Source organism: Artibeus jamaicensis, unplaced genomic scaffold (assembly GCF_021234435.1).
Source record: "Artibeus jamaicensis isolate MK-2021 breed Jamaican fruit bat unplaced genomic scaffold, CSHL_Jam_final contig_387, whole genome shotgun sequence".
Taxonomy (NCBI): Eukaryota; Metazoa; Chordata; class Mammalia; order Chiroptera; family Phyllostomidae; genus Artibeus; species Artibeus jamaicensis.
Genome location: NW_026521812.1, coordinates 16582394 through 16601546, shown reverse-complemented (window position 1 = coordinate 16601546; position 19153 = coordinate 16582394). Strand labels below are relative to the sequence as shown.

The 19153-nt window shown below is 33.9% G+C and overlaps 1 protein-coding gene across 3 annotated transcripts in view; it reads left to right on the top strand.

Moving 5' to 3' along the window:
• Positions 1-19153, top strand: part of KPNA5 (karyopherin subunit alpha 5) — a 50402-nt gene that overhangs the window by 12821 nt on the left and 18428 nt on the right. For all 3 annotated transcript variants that reach the window (XM_037158128.2, XM_053664930.1, XM_053664931.1), the window contains 6 exons: positions 684-778; positions 2595-2726; positions 4823-4911; positions 8795-8894; positions 13172-13335; positions 15400-15478. In XM_037158128.2, the coding sequence (XP_037014023.2) occupies positions 684-778; positions 2595-2726; positions 4823-4911; positions 8795-8894; positions 13172-13335; positions 15400-15478 (659 nt within the window). The remainder of the gene's footprint in view (positions 1-683; positions 779-2594; positions 2727-4822; positions 4912-8794; positions 8895-13171; positions 13336-15399; positions 15479-19153) is intronic.

Below are 19153 nucleotides of genomic sequence, written 5' to 3'. Positions count from 1 at the left end.
TTGTTTTGAAATTTCTTAAGAGAGTTTATGATTCTCAAAATCCCTCTGTACTTCATGAAAATGTATCAAGAATTCTAGATAGTTCAATAGCATTGCTGTAAATAATAAATGATACCCTAACAAAATGAGAGACATTAGACAGTTCATGGCCGATAGTGAAGGAGACATCCCTGGAAGTTGGGGTGTGGTTATAAAAAAGTAGTGGGAACATTATTCTTTAGCGGCATTTTGAGTTTTGGACTGAAATAAGTCCCATATTGTGAAGGTGACCTCCTAAGTAGACTGTTACTTATAAAATTTAAATATTTGTACATGTGAATATTTACTATTTTTATTTATTTATTTTGGTATTTTTAACTTACTGGGGTGACATTGGTTTGCAAAACTACACCAGGTTTCAAGTATACAACTCAACGAAATATCCCCATTTCCCCAGCAGTACTTCCTGCCCTCCCCGTGCTCACTTCCATCTACCCTCCACCTCTCTTCTAAATTTGCTTGTTATTGTGGCTATTGCAAAAGAATTTGTTTTTCAGTAAACATTGCGATTATGAGAACATTTGTTTTCTTCAGTTACATCCAGCTAAGTTTTCAACTTGGTCAGTGTGCCTGTTATTGACGCAGGCACCAGATCATTGTCTTTTTTTTGTCTGTGTAATAACTTAAATCTTTAAAATTTTTAGAACCTAATCCACCAATTGATCAAGTTATACAGAAACCAGGAGTTGTACAGAGATTTGTGAAGTTTCTTGAAAGAAATGAAAATTGTACTTTACAAGTGAGTTCTATAGTTTTCTTTCTTTATTGCTTTCCAGAAATGACATGATTAAAGTTTCTAGTGAAAGCAGCTTCTGCAATACTGAATATATTGTAAGATTCAGTGAATACTTTGGTCATGGTTGTAATGCTAGTTTCTTATAGGAACTATTAGTTTATTAATATTGGGGAAAAGTTTATAAAATTATTTCTAATGTTAACAGAAGATTTTGTAGTGTTGTCAACCTCTAATAACTTACCTGTTTAGGGAAAGTTGGGGGAGGCTTCATAAAGCTAGTGTTACATAGCTAATCTTGAGGATAAATGAGAGATTGGCAGGCTGAAAAGAGGAAAATTAATTTCAGGTTGTGAGAACTGCATGTGTAGAGAGCGCAGAGTATTCAAGAAGAGTAATGGGGACTCGAGCACTTATTTAATTACTGTAATTAAAACCCAATGAAATTCAGTAGTATGGTCTTGGGACAGCTATGTGCCGGGCCGTATTACCCAAATTGGTATGAAATATGCCAGCTCCAAACAGTCTAACATAGAGGGCTTAGACTGGGGGGCCTGCAGGTTAGTTTGGCCCACAAACAAGTTTTGTTTTGTATGTACATGTCTTAAAAGATGTGAATCAGATATTGGACTTCAAAAACATTGGGAAATATCAAAGGGAAATCTAGATTTTTGGCTTCTTTTGACAAATCGCAAGAGGTGGCATTGATAGCACATAATAAAGATCTAGTGGACCTGAAAAGATGCTCTGTCTCTCTCTATTCAAAAAGTCATGCTCTCCAGTTTGCCACAGTTTCCTACTTGCTCATAGGACTCTTCATGTTAGTTAACTGTTCTATAGACTTGTGAATTCGTCACTCTTCACTAAGGCATTTCCCCGGCTATACCTAGGAGATTTTAATGGAGTAACCTTTTAATTGTTATTTAGTTTATTCCATTATCTGTAATTGGTTAGGACTATGTTCTCCTTTTAAAAAAATAAATTTCTTTCTTAAAATTTTTTGTTACTCTTACATAACGTAGTAACTGTACTTTTCATGCCTTTTGGTAATGCTTTTAGTTGCATTTTTGTTTTATTAATCATAATGATATGTACCCTAATGTGAAAAGTCCTCTGTGCCAAATACTTTTAAAACTGTAGTTACTCCTTTGTTTGCCTGTGGATTTGCAGGTCATGTAGTTGATTTGGGAGACATGGGTTGAATTTTTTCAATTGCTTCTATTATCAATCCATCACATGTAAATATATTCAAATTCTAATTGACTTGTTATGACTAACCTCTCAGTGGCTCTCCTGTTTGAAAGAACACCAGTCTGTGGCTCTGCTGATTGTGAACTCTTGGACCTTGAACAAATCACCTAAATCCCTGGACATCTAATTTTCTTTTTTTAAATGAGGAAGTTCTGACTAGATGATCCCTAGGAAAACAAAACTACCTTCTATGATTCTAAGTTTTATAAATATACTGTTCTGTTACGTAGTATGTCATTAATTTTAAACTGTTTGCTTTAGCACACTTCGCTCTCTAATAGTAGACACTAAGAGTTTTGTGAATTATAAATTCAAATGCGTTCATTCACTGTTCATGAGTTTCAATTGTTATGATATTTTTCTCAGTTCTTATTTTTGTCCAGATCAAAGAGGTTTTTTTTTTTAATACAATTAAGGTTTTTATCTGTGAAATACGATTTCACATTGAAGCTGATTAAATATGAAGTAGTCTTTTTCTGACTTGTCCACCTAAGTCTTTACTCCCCTTCTTCCCTTCTTCCTTTTTCTGACATTTATTTGGTGCTTTCATTCTACTTTTATTTTTCCTTAGTTTGAAGCTGCATGGGCATTGACTAATATAGCTTCTGGAACTTTTCTACATACCAAGGTAGTGATTGAAACTGGGGCTGTTCCAATTTTTATCAAACTTCTTAATTCAGAGCATGAAGATGTTCAAGAACAGGTAAGTTTCTGTTTGAACTGTTATATATACTAGATTTTAATTTTCTCATGAAAGTACCAATTGTGATTATGATTTAAAATTTTTTTAATAAATTGCCTGTATATTACATTTGTTAAAATACAGTAGTTTCTATCATGTCCAGTTGGAAGGGAGAACTGACAGTCTCAGGCATCATCCTGCATCATCCTGTGTGACCTTGGTTATAAGGAAGCACCATGCCCATTTATAAAAGCATGCTGAGACCCAGAAAAATTAGTAATGTACCCAAAGTCACAGTAAATGGCTGAACCAAATTTTAAACCTGGGCTGTTCTGACTCGTTATTCTTTGCATGTTAATATTTTGTTGTTTCCCTTAAAAATATTACATGATTTTGGAGAGAACCATTTTAAAATAAACTTTACAAATAGATTCTCAGAGTTGTAACGGGAAAAATTTAAGCACATGTAATTTGTGCCATTCAAAGAAAACCAAATGTTTCGGTATTTTTGTTTTGAATCCTTTTAATGTAAATCGATCTGATACACATAACATATTTATTTATATTTTCCCACTTAATACTAAAATTGGGAATCTTTCCTTATGGCATTAATTATATTTCAAGAAAATTTTACTGATTACTCATTATCTGTTCAAGTATATATCATAATTTATCTATTTCTCAATTGTGTATATTGAAGTTATTTCTAGTTTAGTAGTGTTATTAATATTAATATTATGATACCATCATTACATACTAACTTTTATGTATCTCTTGATTATTTCATTAGGGAAAAATGACTTTGCCCTGTCAAAAGAAAAATTTTTAAAGTTCTTATTACATATTCCTTTAAAAAAATTTTTTAAATACTAATTTTTAAATTTTTATTTACTTATCTTTAGAGGGGAAGGGAAGGAGAGAGGGAGAGAAATATCAATGTGTGGTTGCCCCTCGGGTGTCCCCTGCTGGGAACTGGCCTGCAACCCAGGCATGTGCCCTGACTGGGAATCGAACTGCAATCCTGTGGTTCACAGGCCTGCACTCAGTCCACGGAGCTACATCAGCCAGAGCTCTAAAGTTCTAATTATATATTTCAAAGTTGACATCCAAAAAAAGTTATAGCAGTTAACATCCCCACCAACAGATTATTAGATTTCACAGGGAGAAAAATATCATTACTTTAAAAGAATTTTCTTAAATAAAAATAAATGTAGGTCTAGAGTAGATGTTTAAACTGTTAACTCATGATTTAAAAGTTAAAGTTTTCCCAACTGAAAGGGTAACTTATATCTACTTTTGTACTTATATGAAAAATTTGAAGTGAGAATATCATAAAAGGATAATTTACACTTATATAATTTCTCATCTAATTGAAATTTAATGAGTAAATATTTTGATCTTTTGCTGCCATTTATTTAAAAACATAATGAACCTGGACTGATTCTAAGCTTACTTATTTTTTACTTTTTAAAGATTTTATTTATTAATTTTTCGAGAGCGGGAAAGGAGGGAGAAAGGGAGAGGGAAGCATCAATGTGTGCTTCCCTCTCTCACACCTTCTACTGGGAACCTGGCCTGCAACCCAGGCATGTGTCCTGACTGGGGATTGAACCAGTAACCCGTTAGTGCGCAGACCAGCACTCAGTCCACTGAGCCACACCAGTCAGGGCCTAAACTTATTTTTAAGGATCAATCCAAGCCAATTCTCACGTTAGCTTTACCTAACTTTTCTATGCTTTGTCTTTTTCTTCTTTTGCAAATCAGTTTCTTCCCAATGAATGGATTCCTTTTCCTTATCATAGAAGCAAACCTCTAGATAACTGGAAAATTCAGTAAATAGATATATTTTGTCTCTCCTTGAAGATCTGGTATTTCTTTATTGAACACAATAAACATTTCAGTAGTATGTAAGGAAATGTTTTAAAATGTACTATCCTTCAATTTGGTTAAAAACATTATTAAATAACACTTCTAAAGTTTTCCTTTCTTATTTTTCTGGAATTTTTTGAACATCTTCAGAACTTTATTCATTCTGTTCTAAAATCTCATCTTAAGAGGGAGTGTCTTATTTAATATTGTAATTATGGAATCCTTTTTTTTTTTCTTCCTTTTCTAAGGCTGTTTGGGCACTTGGTAATATTGCTGGTGACAATGCAGAATGTAGAGATTTCGTTTTGAATTGTGAAATACTTCCACCTCTTTTAGAGTAAGTACTTTAAATTCATCACAGTTAAAGTAATGCTACTCTGTACTGTATTTCTATATACATCATTAAGTTCTTAAGTGATATTTTATTTATTTTTTAAAGAATACTGTCTTTTTACTTTTATTTTTTAAATTTTATTATTTTTTAAATTGTTGTTCAAGAACGTTGTCTCCATTTTTTCCCCCACAATTCCTCCCAACCCGACATATCCCTCCTCCCACCCTCATCCTACCCCCTTTGGCTTTGTCCATGTGTCCTTTAAATATATTCCTAGAGGCTTCTTCCCCTATTTTTCCCTGTTATTCCCCCCTCCTCCCCTGTGGTTACTGTCAGTTTGTTCTTTACTTCAGTATCTCTGGTTATATTTTGCTTACTTGTTTGTTTTGTTGATTAACATTTGGCTTATGGCCCTCGCTGGCATAGCTCAGTGGATTGAGTTTGGGCTGTGAACCAAAGGGTCATCAGTCTGATTCCCAGTCAGGTCACTGGTCTGATTCCCAGGGCACACCTGGGTTGTGGGCCAGGTGCCCATGGGGGCCATGTGAGAGTCAACCATACATGTATATTTCTCTCCCTCTCTTTCTCCCTCCCTTCCCCTCTCTAAAAATAAATAAAATCTTTAAAAATACAAAATAAAACAAAACAGAAAAACATTTGGCTTATGTTTAGCCATGTCTGCAGTAGCTTGAAAATATTTGAAAAAAATTTTCCTGTTGTTTCATATCTGTCTCTTATGCTCTGAAGCCATATTTCACAATGGTCAATGCTTATTTGGTGTTAAAATAATTACTCTACAAAAAAGGGTATGTTGCAATCTTTAACACAATAAAAATTTAAATGTTGCTAAAGCAGGGAGTCTTTAATACATGAACAAATGGTGTATTTAAGATTTCATGTTTTTATATTTGATTTTTAAATGTTCAGAGAAAAAAACAGGTATGAGTACTTCAGTTTTCTTTCTCTTTTTCAAGATTAAGGATTGCATTGAATTACTTTGGGGAGCATTGCTACCTTAACAGTATTAACTCTTCCAAGCTTTTAGTATACAGGCATACTTCATTTTATTGCTCTATTCTTTTCATGTCTTAAGATGAAGATTTAGGTTATTGATTTGAGATTTTATTTTGTAATGTAGATATTTATAGCTATAAATTTGTCTCTGAGCATTGCTTTCACTACATCCAGTGTGTTGCATTTTTATTTTAATTTATTTAAAAGTATTTTGTAATTGCGACTTTTTTGTCCAATTGGTTAAGAGTGTGTTACTTAATTTCCACGTATTTGTGAATTTTCCAGTCTTCCTTCTATTAGTGATTTTTAGTTTCATTTTTTGTGGTCAGAGAAAATATATAATCTTTCATGGTCAGAGAAAATATATAATTATATATATTATATATAATATATATAAATTATTTTATATAATTTGTATTATATAAAATATAATACAAAATATATAATTTGTATAATTTTAGTATTTAAAATATATCAGATTTGCTTTGTTGTTTAACGTATGGTATACCTTGGAGAATGTTCTACATGCACTTGAGAAGAATAAAGCATATGGTGCTGTTGATTATAGGCTTGTATAGTGTCTGTTATATTAGTTGATTTACAGTGTTATGGAAATCCTCTATTTTCCTACTGATCTTCCATCTAGGTGTTCTATCCATTATTGAAAACAGTGTAGGGAAGTCTCTAACTATACTGTTTTCATTTCTTCCTTCAATTCTGTCAGTTTTTGCCTGTATCTTTTGCTACATTATAAGATCTTATAAGTGTATATGTCCTGTCTTCATGATGGATTGACTTTTTATTAATATGTAATGTTCCTTGTTTCTTACAACAATTTTTGACTTAAATTCAATTTATCTGATACTACTGTAGCTACCCTGGGTTTTGGTTACCATTTGCATGGCATATCTTTTCTATCCTTTCACTTTCAACCAAGTTACTTATGTCCTTGACTCTAAAGTGAGTCTTGTCAAGTATATTAAAGATGGGTCATGGATTGTTTGTTTATTTCAATGCATTCTGGCAACGTGACTTTTAATTTGCAAGTTAACCATTTACATTTACATTCAATGTAAATACTGATGAGGAAGGATTTCTGCTATTTTGTTGTTTTCTATATATCTTACATATTTTTTCTCAATTCCTTATTACCTTCTTTTGGTTTAATTGATTTTTTAAAATATACTGTGTTGATTCCCTTCTCTTTTCCTTTTCTGTATATTTTTTGGTTATTTTCTTAATTGCTAACTAAGGAAGTATAATTAATGTTTTAAACTTATAACAGCTTTGTTGGGATTAATATCACTTTACTCTCCATATTGTACAAAAAGTCCTGTATAGCTCTGTGAGTTGTTGTCACAAATTACATCATTATACATTGTGCTGCCATTAGTATAAATTTATAATTATTGCTTTATGTATTTACTTTTAATTCATATAGAAATAAAGAAAAATTATAAGCCAAGAATATATTTACCTATGCAGTTATTTTTAGCATTGTTATTTATTTCTACTTACGGTTTTTTAGTTATTGTCCTTTCATTTCAACCTAAATGACTCTTGCAAAGCAGACTGCTATGACAAATTTCTTCATCCTTTGTTCTGAGAATCTTTTACTTTCTACTTTATTTTTAAAGATAGTTTTGCTGGATATAGAATTTTTGGTTGACAGTTTTTTCTTTTGCCACTTTAAATATATAATTGCACTGTCTCTAACCTCTATGGTTTTTTATGAGAAATCAGCTGTTGATCTTAATAAGACATCAAAACAAAGGCAAGCTTTTTGCATTAGTCCTTCAGGAGGCACCCCGAGTGGTCAAAATAAGCAAACACAATTCCTTGGAAACAGTGTCTCCCTAGCTCATTTCAGAACCAGGAACTCACAGTGGGAACTCCAGCTTTCGTGTAAAAGTGTCCTGCCAGACTGGGGAGGGGATCAGGTAAGGGTAAATTACCCTGCCAGAAAGATCTCCCGCTACACTTCAACTCTGTCCTGGTTAAAACTTTGCTTGGTTACTATCAACTTTTGACTATCTTTGAGAATTTGGATAAAGTTGATTCTGACAGGATTTGTAATTTTTTTCTGTTTCTGGGGAGGGATAGACCCCAGAGTTCCCTTCTCCACTGTTTTTGCTGATGTTACTGCAGAATAGGGATTTTTTTCAAAACCTTTTTTTTCTATATTTCTAGTAGGTTGGAGATTAAGAAATACTAAGATGGATAATTTATTCCAAAAAACAAAAACAAAACCCAACATCTCTCTTTAACAGCTGATCTTTATTCAGTTTGACGCTACATTCCTTGCTAATGAATTTGTATAATGTATTATTTTCATGGTTAAAAAAGTAAAAGTAATCTAATACTCTTTTAAAGTATATAGAGATAAGTAAGTCAGTTTCCCATAACACCATTTATTTTGAACATGTTTTATGTCTTGTAAGAATCCACTCAGATTGTAGATTTAAAATTAAAAAAATAAAGTCATGTTATATTTATTTTTGTTTCTGGAAATGTAATGAATTTTAAAAATTCCCTTTACTTATTTTACCAGTTTATTTCAAAGGCCTTATAAAATATAGGGTATAGAAGAAGTAACACCTGCTTGAGTGTGGTTGGTAGGGTAATAATATGGGTGTAATAATTTGTAGTTTTAATTTGAATATTTCACCTAAAATGTCATGTGGTATGCTTGAGTGTGGTACATTGTTCTGTTACATAACTATATGCTTATGATTTTGTAATAAAAGATTTTATAATAAAAGAGGGGCATTATTTGTGCCATACCCTGTATATTAAGAATTATGTTATAATAGAAAATAGCTGAAGAGGAAAAATGAAAGTAAAGTAACAATTTCTTTTTTTTTCTTGGCAGGTTAATAACGAATTCAAACAGACTTACAACGACCAGAAATGCCGTATGGGCCCTCTCAAATTTATGTAGAGGCAAAAACCCTCCTCCAAACTTTAGTAAGGTATGCGTAAAATACACAAAGAATCTGTCTACACAAACTTTTAAGTCTCCTTGTAATGATTTTTAGAGATTGAAGGGACTTTATTCTTATTTTAGTAGTTATTTTCCTTATTGTCTAGACAATATTTGTACTTATACAAAATCAAAGGATATACAGTTAAAAGGAAGTTTTCCTTTCTGCGCTTTCCTCCCCCCACAGTTGTCTTTCTTCAGAGGCGACCACTGTCGCCAGGTGTTTACGTATCTTAGAGTTGACTTTGGAAATCTCCTAGTCTACTTCTTATTCACAAAATTGAAGCCCCATAGAATATTAAGGTAGTTCATCCAGGTCCACTGTTATAAAATTAGAAAAGTAGCTAGTCCAGAGTGGATTCTGCTATCACATTATACTTGTTAGCTGTTATAATACTTCCTTGCTATCTACTAAGATTCTGCTGCTAAAAGAATAGATTGTTTATAAATTCCCAAACTAGTTGTCTTACCAGTGAGATGTTGTTAGAAAGATAGACTATGGGTAAATTTTGGGGATACCATTTCACTCTTTCTGTATTCAGTGTCTTTGTGAATTAAAGGGAACAATGACTACCACACTAAAAGAAGCTCAAAATCTGGTAAAGATGTAGTGATAGTTTCTGGAGGCAAAGGTAATACATATCGAATTCAGAAAAGATGATGCATGAATTAGTATGCCTTCTCATAAATACTTTCATCATTGTAGCTCTGAGAGTTTGTGATTTAATCACATTTCATCTGAACTGCCAACACGACCTGAAAAATCTCATTGTCTGTTGATCTTTTACCACACCCCGTAGATATTATGGGTTCAATCATAGTTCATAAAATTCTTCCACAACCTTCCATGCCTATTCCGTTCTGTTTATTGACAGATACATAATATGCCTAAGAAGCTGGTTTAAAACATTGTAAAGCATGTTAAAAGTAAAAGGGATAACGAATTGATTATTGTAACCAGAAACTTAGTTTAATCGGTGTACAATTGACCCTTGAATGATGCACTGGTTGGGGCACCAACCCCTGCTCACAGACAAAATCTGCGTATAACTTTTGACTCCCCCGAAACTTAGTTGTCCCTCGGTATCCACTAGGAATTGATTCCAGAAACCCACTTGAATACCAAAATCTGTGAATGCTCAAGTTCCCTTTAATATTGGCAAAGATCAGTACATATAGTTGGCCCTCCATATCTGTGGACTCAATTGTGCATGGAAACACTACTGTTATTTATGAAAAAATTCCACATATATGTGGATCTGTGTAGCTAAAACCTATGTTTTTCAAGGGTCAACTGTGTACCTTTAAAAAGTTTTGAGTAAGCTATGCTTTATGGAAACACATTATGAAATAATACTGTAGCAATGCCTTACTCAGTTTAAAAGGATTTCGTATGATTTTCAGTTTAATAATGGAAGGGGAAAGAATGTATATTTGGACTGGTTATAATACAAGAAAAAAACTTTTATGAGGTTCACAAGTATTGTTCAAATGGCTTTTTAAAAAACGTGTTACATTTAAAAACCGGTGATTTGGCGATGATTGTTGTAGAATTGTAAGGAAAGAAAATGTCCATATTTTGAGGAGATGAGGGTCAGTGCATCTGATAACAATGATTCCTGTACCTGCTATTTGTATGTTTAGACTTGTACATATAATGCTGTGTATGCTATTTATATTCATAGTTCTAGTAATCTTAGAAATTTTAAAAATTTTGCCTCTAAAAATAATATGAAATACCCATATTTAAATTTTTACTAAGGGGATTTTGGTTTATGCATTGCTTTTCTCAATTTTTTAAATACATTTTAAGAGTTTTTCCATTTTAAAATAAAGGTCATGCATCTGTATGTGTGTATTTTGAGTTAATTATGTGATAACAGTTGTAAAGATATAATTAGTTTAAAATGTCATGTTTGGTTTTTCTTTTTTCTGCTTGTAATAGTATTGGATTTTTTTAAAGCAGTATTTACATTTTGAGATCTTTTTGTTCTAATTATATTACATGGATTTTCAGAGTTCTTAGCTATAGGCAAGCAGTAAAGATTTTTTTTAAGTTTGTAATAATGAGCACCTTATATAAATTATTTTTAAAAAGTTTTTTTTTTCATTTGGGTAATACCTTTTAAATTGGATGTGCTATGTTTTTCCTGAAGAATTTGCCTTTTGAACAAACTGAAATGTATAAAATTGATCATCTATAAAACCTGTGGTATAAACCACATTTTTCTAAGCTTCCTTTAAAAAATTACTACCTTTATTACACCAGTATAAAATTCCCTCCATGTAATAATTGTAGTATGGAAAAATAATTATACCGTGATAGATGAATGTAGAATAATGCCATTTTTCTTAAGACATATGCTAAAGTATTTAGGGTTGAAGTGTCATGATAATATCTGCAATTGGCTTAAATAGGCCAGTAAAATGTTTTTAAAATACATATTTTTTGTATATGTGAACCTGAAAAAAAAGCAAATATAGCAAAATGTTAACTTGTGAATATAGATGAGAAGCATATGAGTTTATTGTACTTTTTTTGTAAATTTTATGTAATTTTGGATTTTATCAAAATAATGTACTGAGGAAGGAATATGAGTGTATCACGTCCCTTGATACCACTGTCCATGCTGCTGTCTGTCTCCGGCCTTGGTCATTGCAGTGGTCTCCTAACCGATCTCTCTCTCTCTTTTCTGCCCACCCGTCGTTTTCTATATATCCTGGTAGTAGCCAGGATGATCCTGTTAAACTGTTAGTTAATGCTACATCTCTGTTCAGAACTCTGCTCCCCATATTTTATTCAGAGTAAAAGAAAAGTGTTAAATATTTTATAAGAATTTTCATCATCTGGCTCTTCTGTTGTCAATCTTACTCGTGTCCTACCGTTTTTCTTCTCAGTTCACTCCAGCCAGCTGACTTGCTTGCTGTCTCTCACAGTCATGAAGCTTGCCCATTTCTTTGCTTTCACTGTTCCCTCTATCCAGAACAAGATATTTCTTAATCTTAGGACCCCTTTTCACTCTTACAGAGTATGGGGACCCAGTAGCTTTTACTTGATGTGGTTTATATGTGCTAATATTTACTATTTTAGAAATGAAAACAAAATTTTAAATATGTATTAATTTATTTAAAATAACAATAAACCCCTTGCATATTAAATAAATAACATTTTTCTATGAAAAACACTTTTCAGAACAAAAATTTTATGAAAAGAGTACTATGAGTTTATTTTTACAGAGCTCTTTAATATTTGAGGTATCAAAAGAGATATTCATGTTCCTTGATGGCCCTTTCCTTATTATCCCCCTCCCCCTTCCTCTTTGGTTACTGTCACTTTGTTCTTTATTTCCATGTCTGTGGTTGTATTTTGCTTGCTTGTTTGGTTTATTGATTAGGTTCTTCTTCTACGTAAGATCATATGGTATTTTTCTTTTACCACTTGGCTTACTTCACTTAGCATAATGCTCTCCAGTTCCATACATGCCATTGTGAAGGGCAGTAGCTCCTTCTTTCTGCTGCCTAGTATTGCATTGTGTAAATGTGCCATAGTTTTTTGATCCACTCATTTACTGATGGGCACTTAGCAAATCAACAAACAACAAGTGCTGAAGAGGTTGTAGAGATAAGGGAACCCTAGTACATTGTTGGTGGGAATGCAGACTGGTGCAGCCACTGTGGAAAACAGTATGGAATTTCCTAAAAAAAAACTAAACATGGAACTGTCTTTTGACTTGGCAGTTCCACTGCTGGTATTATACCCTAAGAATCCTGAAACACTAATTCTAAAGAATCTGTGCACCCCAGTGTTCACAGCAGCATAATTTACAATAGCCAAGCACTGGAAGCAGCCTAAGGTGCCCATTAGTGAATGAGTAGATCAAAAACCTATGGCATATTAAACACTTAATGGAAACATTTTTACTTCTCTCAGGTTTGGTATGCCATTTTGGGGTGTGTATTTGTGTGTGTGTGTGTGTGTGTGTGTGTGTGTGTGTGTGTGTGAGGTTTAGATATAGAGGATCCCAAATACATGTTTCCTTATTTTAAAAAAATTAAATTATCACATCTTAGTATAGGATTAATAGGAGTTATAATTAGTGTCATGTTTATATCTGATCATAATTTTAAAACAGTAGAATGTTTAATTTCTCTAGTATTTTTTGTAGCATTAAATTTTAGTTTTAAAACAAGTTTCTATATTTTCCTAAAGGAATTTGGTTTTAGATAGAGGAAAATTTTAAACATTGACTCTTTCTTCCTTTACAGGTTTCACCTTGCTTAAATGTCCTATCACGATTGTTGTTTAGCAGTGACTCAGATGTATTAGCAGATGTGTGTTGGGCCCTTTCTTATCTATCTGATGGACCCAATGATAAAATTCAAGCAGTCATCGATTCTGGAGTTTGTCGAAGATTGGTGGAACTTTTGATGTAACTATAATTTATAATGAATAATTCCTGGTATCTGATTGTGAGTTTAGCAGTTATAGTAATGGTCTCATAAACATCTTGAGAATCACTATGTACAGGAAGGGTTGAAAAGCAACTAACCCACTTTGCAGAATAGCTGTGCTACTGAAAAGTTGACCCCTAAACTTATATCTTATATCCTCTACTTGGGACTAATCATTTTGTTAATACATTCCATTAGTTTTAAGCTATTTATGAATGAGAGGGACTTAATTCAAGAAGTGTGTATGGAATGCCTGTTACCTGTTAGACTGTTGTGCAAGTTACTGTTACTGAAATTTGGGACATAGTTCCTGCTCTCACAGAATGAGTAATGTAGTTAATTGTTCATTGCAATAATTAATTTGTGTAAAGTATCACGTAGTAAAAAATACTAAATTATTTAGTGTTTCACTTGTATTAAAGATATGTTTCTCTGTGCTGAGCTACTATTGCTACTATTTTTATAAAGAACAGATTTTTGTTAGAAGTTGAAAAATTACAAGGAAACTTATTTTAAAAAGGTATTATAATTTCTTCATCCTTTTCTTTAAAAAATGTATTATTTTCATTTCTTCTTTTCTCAAAAAAAAAAACAAAACAACCCTACTAGGTAAGCCCAAGCAAGGTAGATGGCACAAAAACGAGAGGTAGGATAAGGGGTTGTGATTCCAGCATGAGGACATCATCGGAGGAGGGGGGCAGGCACGTCCTGGGGGGGTTCAGGGTCCACACTTGACCTGGGGGGGGCACACCTCCTGGGGGGGATCAGTGGTGCCAGCAGAGCAGATCAACAGGCTGTAGCAAGGGTGGGAGCTAGCACACTGTGCCATAGCAGCCCGGCTGGATCAGAAGATTGGTTGTTTATAGGGAGAGATTTGGGTAAAGAAGCCAACTTCTTACTTTAAGAGAATGAATTTATAAATATGGGAAGGAGGAAGGCCAGAAAAATCTTGTGACATATAATTAGAGTGGGAGTTTATCAGTGTGAACTCATGGCTCTCTACATGAAAGAAATATATCCGGAAACAAATATATAATGAAAATGTGTGTATATTTGTGTGTATTTACCCCCTTAAAGCAGTATTCCCATTTAAAGGACCTGGGAACAGTGACACATTTATACTATAAGCTGAGCACACAAATGCCCAGGGCTTGATTTTGAAATACTGCTCTTCATTAATAGGAACCAGGATTCTTGGAGAAATAGCTGATTCTAATGGGCTGAGACTGATAAAAAATAAGATGAACATAGAAAGTAATAGGTGCTAAAAGAATAGATAAATATTAACACAGAAGCCCCCTTGAAGGGATTCCGGCTGTTCAAACCGGGGATGATTTGAGCATTGAAATAAATTATAGTAATAGTATATTATAACATTGAATAAAATAAGACTTCATGAGTCCACACTAAAATAAGTAGATAGATTGATAGGTAGAAAAAGCATGTAGTTGGAATGATAGTACTAGAAAATCATCATTGGCAACAATACTGATAATTATTAATAATGCAGACACGAAACATCAAGAGATGCTAGAACTACTGGTGAAAGAGATGGATTTTGCATCATCTAAAAGTATTTCATCACAAAATATGAGTTACAGTGAGAAAAATAGTAACATCAAATTGGAGAAATCTGACAGAAGCAGTCTTAATTAAATGACCAGAATTCAATGCCATGACAAAAGGGCAAAACAGATACCACATACCATTCAATTCTGTGTAATGAAAGGACTATAGCATTTATATTATTTCAAGTAAAGGATATTGGCTCTTAATCATGGGGAAACATTGGTCAAGACCGGATAACAGGCTTGTGAGCTTCAAAAGTGTCAAAACCATGAAAATCAAAGGCATGACAGCTAGGTGCAACACATGATCCTGGGTGAGGTTCTTTATTGTGGAGATAATTATGGCCTAATTAGTGAAACTTGAATGGGCTCTTTGGATAAAAAGTATACAGAATTGTTGGTACTATTTTTGCAAATTTTCTGTAAATTTTAAATTTGTCTATAATGTGTAAGTTAATATTTTTATTATTTTAGGCACAATGATTATAAAGTTGTATCACCTGCATTACGAGCAGTTGGTAATATTGTGACTGGTGATGATATTCAAACACAGGTGAGTTCAGACATTTTAATGTGATAAATTAACATAAAGGACTTTAAGAAGTTTATTATGTTTATACCACTTGATTAAGTCAAGATTTTAGCATTAATATAATTATATAGGTATCTATAATGTAAGCATATTCTTTTTTTTTTTATCCTCACCTGAGGACATTTTTTGCTTGCTTTTTAGAGAGACTAGAGGAAGGGAGAGAGAGAAAAGCATCAGTGCGAGAGAGAAGCATCAGTTGGTTGCCTCCCGTAAGCTCCCAGACTAGGAGTGTATGGGCCTGGACTGGGGATTGTGCATATACAGACCTGTGATCAAAACCACAACCTAGGTATGTGCCCTGACCAGTAATCAGACCCGTAGCCCTTTGGTTACGGGACTGTGCTACAACCAGCTGAGCCACACTGGCCAGGGCATGTAAGCATATTCAGATTCAAATACATCTGTGTAAAAGCACTGCCCTAGACCTGCGTCATTACAAAGTTGAACAGAATAGGAGTTCAGCTCTTAAGGGATTTACAATTCAATAGGAGAGAAAATGTATATTAAAACAAAGTAATTACCCTTTGTAGTGTATGTTTTCTGAGAGCTGTTTGGTCAGTAAATACTATACAAGTTTAAAAAAGAAATCAGTGTGCTAAGACATTGTTGTAGATTCCTTAAAAGAGCTGGAACTAGATCTAGATCTTAAAAGTAGAGAATATAAATATTCTAGAAGAGATTTATATGCCAGACATGTGAGGTATGTGTAAGGGACATTAAACTTGACTGGAACAGGAACTGTTAGTGAGAGGATGATTGATTATAACTAGGATAGTAGTAGAGTTAGAAATTGAAGGGCCTTTAATAGTAGATTGAAGACCTAGATTGTAAGAATGAAAAGAAAGATAGCCAGGAAACATTCCTGAATTTGTAATTAACTATGTGTATGAGATCTCATTTTTGAGATGACCTTTTTAGGTATGATGTAAGGATTGGTGTCAGATTTGGAATAGTCTCTCTAGAAATTTAGATTCTGGACACATTAGATTCTCTTTTGTTTGCCACCATATAGTAAAATTTTTATTCTTGTCTACATTATTTTGTTCCATTTTAATCTTTACAAGTTCTATTTAGATACCTGCCTGAATTATTAAACAGTTGATCCTTGGTAATTGATGGTTTTTAAACACAGCTTTTGAAATGAAAATGCCTTCTGAAACATATACTGTTTTCCACAGAATTTTTTTAAGACTTTATTCATTTATCTTTAGAGGGGAAGGAAAGGAGAGAGGGAGAGAAATATCGATGTGTGGTTGCCTCTTGTGTGTCCCCTGCTGGGAACTGGCTTGCAACCCAGGCATGTGCCCTGACTGCGAATCCAACCATGATCCCTTAGTTCGCAAGCCCATGCTCAATCCACTGAGCTACACCAGCCAGGGTGTTTTTTCCAGAATTTTGATACTCTGCTTCATACAGTCTTTACCAAATATATTTAATTTAAATCATTGTGGGTATTTTGAAAATAAGTACATAATCTTGCCACGGAATAAGAAACATAAAGGAACAAAGCAGAATATACTCTTTACAAAGGTGGAACAGTAAATTTTTAAATGAAACTAATAGACTTATCTCTTCATGTTCAAATTTCTTAACAGTTATGGAATTAGGTATTTTCAAACAGTTTGATATATATAAATTTTCAAATTATATTGCATTGACTATGCTATTATAGTTGTCCCAATTTTCCCCAGTTGCTCCCCTTTCCCCAGCACCCCCACCCCTTCAAGAAAATCCCCTTCCCTGTGTTCATTTTTCTGGATCATGCATGTAAGCACTTTGGCTTCTCCATTTCCTATACTGTACTTTACATCCCCTTGGCTATTCTGTAACTACCTATTTTTACTTCTTAATCCCCTCACCTCTTCACCCATTTCTCATACCCCCTTCCATCTGGCAGCCATCAAAATGCTGTCCGTATCCATGGTTTTGTCTCTGTTCTTGTTTGCTTAGTTTGTTTTCTAGATTCAGTTGTCGATATATATAAACATTTTAAATATTTTTTATTGTTCAAGTACAGTTGTCTGACATTTCCCCCAACCTCTCCCTAGCATCGCAGCCATCCCCACCTCCCCCCCCATTCCACCTCACACTTGGTTTTGTCCATGTGTCCTTTATAGTTTTTCCTGAAAACCCTTCACCCTTTTCCCCTCATCAACCCCTCCCATCTCTCCTTTGGTTACTGTCAGTTTGTTCTTAATTTCAATATCTCTGGTTATATTTTGCCTGCTTGTTTGTTTTGTTGATTAGGTTCCACTTAAAGGTGAGATCATATGGTATTTGTCCCTCACCATCTGGCTTATTTCACTTAGCATAATGCTCTCCGGTTCCATGCATGCTGTTGCAAATGGTAGGAGCTCCTTTCTTTTGCCATCTAGTATTCTATTGTGTAAATGTACCATAGTTTTTTTATTGCCATTTTATTGTTCAAAGTTTTTATCTTTTTCTTAAAGAAGTCCCTTTAACATTTCATATAATATGGTTTGATGATGATAAACTCCTTTAGTTTTTTTCTTGGAAGCTCTTTATCTGCTCTTTGATTCTAAATGATAGCTTTGTTGGGTGGAGCAATCTTCACTGTAGGTCTCTGCTTTTCATGACTTTGAATATTTCTTGTCAATCCCTTTCAGCCTGCAAAGTTTCTTTTGAGATATTAGCTGACAGTCTTATGGGAACTGTCCTGTAGGTAACTAACTACTTTTCTCTTGATACTTTTAAGATTCTCTTTTTAACTTTTGGCATTTTAATTATGATGTGTCTTGGAGTGATCCATCTTGTTTTCATCCATCTTGTTTGGATTTCTCTGTGCTTTCTGGACTTGCATATCTATTTCCTTCACCAAATTAGGGAAGTTTTCTTTCATTATTTTTCAAATAGATTTCCAACTTCTTGCCCTTTGTCTTCTCCTTCTGGCACCCCAGTGGTGTGAATGTTGTAATACTTGAGGTTGTCCCAAAGGCTGCTTACACTATCCCCATTTTTTGGATTCTTTTTTATTATTATTATTCTGATTGCTTGTTTTGTGCTTCCTTATGTCCCAAATCATTAGTTTGATCCTTGACTTATCCACACTACTGTCGTTTCTCTGTAAATTGTTCTATATTTCAGTTACTTTATCCTTTGTTCCTTATGGGATCTTTTTTATGCTGTTGTCCTCACCAAGTTCCTTGAGCATCCTTATAAACCAGTGTTTTGATTCTGCATCTGATAGATTGCTTATCACCCTTTTGTTTAGTTATTTTTCTGGAGTTTTGATCTGTTATTTCATTTGGGCTACGTGTCTTTATCTCCTCATTTTGGCAGCCTCCCTGTATTTGTTTCTATGTAGTGTGACCTAATGTAGGTGTCCTGTTGGGTCCAGTGGCAGAGACTTCCCTATCATCCAAGCTGTGTACTCAAGGTACACCTTTTGTGTGGGCTGAGTACACCGTCTTCTTGTAGTTGAGCCCTAATTACTGTTAGCAGGTCAATGGGAGGGATTTACTCAGGCCAGTCAGTTACAAGAGCTTACTGTGACCACTCTCCACCAACCTCCACCCCCCATGGAGAATCAGGTGTGCAGGGTCACAGTGATGGTACTCTGACAAGGTCTGTAGCTCTCCCCTGGGTGCATAGGCTCTGGGATTTCCTGGGTGATGA